General features: G+C 52.7%; 1 protein-coding gene across 1 annotated transcript in view; it reads left to right on the top strand.

Moving 5' to 3' along the window:
- LOC110312220 (H-2 class I histocompatibility antigen, Q10 alpha chain-like) overlaps positions 1 to 1,025 on the top strand; it is an 8,000-nt gene extending 6,975 nt beyond the window's left edge. Inside the window, exons 3-4 of the mRNA XM_021185771.1 lie at positions 531 to 805; positions 934 to 1,025. Coding sequence (XP_021041430.1) covers positions 531 to 805; positions 934 to 1,025 — 367 coding nt within the window. The remainder of the gene's footprint in view (positions 1 to 530; positions 806 to 933) is intronic.
- The last annotated feature ends 600 nt before the right edge of the window (positions 1,026 to 1,625 follow it).

The raw sequence follows: 1,625 nt of genomic DNA, 5'->3' as shown, positions 1-1,625 counted from the left end.
CTCTCTCTCTCTCTCTCTCTCTCTCTCTCTCTCTCTCTCTCTCTCTTATGAGAGGAGGAAAGTTCTCCTGGGACTCCTCACCCTTTATCAGGAAAGGGTCTCCCTTATCCCAGGTCTTATCATTTTTCAGGAAAGCTCAGAGTGTGTATCATGAGGGAAGGAAGGAAGAGCCTGAAATAACCAAGTCAGTTAACTTCCCATCTGCAGTCCTTGTGAGCCATGACCTTGCTCAGGACCCATTCTCAGCCCACACACAAGCTCTTTGGAGGCTGACTCCAGTGAAGCTCAGGCTCTGGATCACCTGGTCAGGGAAGAAGTCACTTTTTCTACTGCACACTTACTGACCATGGGCTGGTTATCCCAGATCTAGAATTCTGCACACATAACATTATCCATAACACTGTGTCTAAGCTACGGAGGACTTTCACCTCTACCACCTGATTAAGTCCATTCTCAGGACAGTTTTATGGACACTGATAGAGGTTCCAGAAGAAAGAAAAATGCCTGACATTTCTAACTTTTCTCTACAGACCCCCAAACACAAAAGTGAAGCATCATCCCAGACCTGATGGTGATGTCACCCTGAGGTGCTGGACCCTGGGCTTCTACCCTGCTGACATCACCCTGACCTGGCAGTTGAATGGAGAGGATCTGACCCAGGACATGGAGCTTGTGGAGACCAGGCCTGCAGGGGATGGAGACTTCCAGAAGTGGGCAGCTCTGGTGGTGCCTTCTGGAGAGGAGCAGAGATACACATGCCATGTGGACAATGTGAGGCTGCCTGAGGTCCTCACCCTGAGATGGGGTAAGGAGGGTGTGGGTGCCGAGCTGGGGTCAGGGAAAGTGGGAACCTTCTATAAACCCTGGATAAGGTCAGGGTTGATGGCAGGAGACATGACCCTCACTTTCCCTTCCTTGCCCTTTCCTTCCCAGAACCTCCTCAGTCCATCATCCTCATTAGAACCATTGTTGGTGCTGTCCTCGGGGCTGGAAAAGATGTGTCAGGGAGCAAGCAGGCCTGGTGACCGTCCACCCAGCACAGAGCAACCAGGGCTGGTGACCCAGCAAAGCCTGCCCAGGGCACAGCTGTGCTCACCATCAAGCCTGGCTTTCCTGGTATTCTTCCAGCCAAGTCTTCCTTGCTGCGTTGCCTCCCCTGTGACCCACACACTCCTGCTGTCCCTAACTCCCACTGCCCACCTCACCATGACAACAGGGAATACCGTCCTCCCCTCAGCTGCTCATCCTGCCCACGCTCAATCAAGGCTTCAGCCTCCTTCACGAATGCCACCAGACCCCCGAAGGGGGGAGACAGCAGCTCCTCAATGAACTCCTAGAGAGAAGTGCAAGCACACACAGGGTCAGACTCCTGGGAGCAAAGGACCACCATTTTGGACAGTGATGTCTAATGATCTGCCAGGCAGCAGCCTCTGTGAGCTTTCCACCTTAGGTGGTGACACAAGGTGCAGGGGATGACCCCAAGTGTTTCCTCTAGAACCAAGAACCAATAAGCTGGCCAATCAGGGAACAGTGCTTGCCACTGGTCCCCAGAACACAAGGTGGAAGAAGGAAGAAAAGAGCCCACTCTTAGAAGTTGTGACCTCTGACCTCCATGAGCTTCAGAT

The sequence above is a fragment of the Mus caroli genome, chromosome 17 (genome assembly GCF_900094665.2).
Source record: "Mus caroli chromosome 17, CAROLI_EIJ_v1.1, whole genome shotgun sequence".
NCBI lineage: Eukaryota > Metazoa > Chordata > Mammalia > Rodentia > Muridae > Mus > Mus caroli.
Note: the sequence above shows the minus strand (reverse complement) of the source record. Positions and strands in the feature narration are given on the sequence as shown.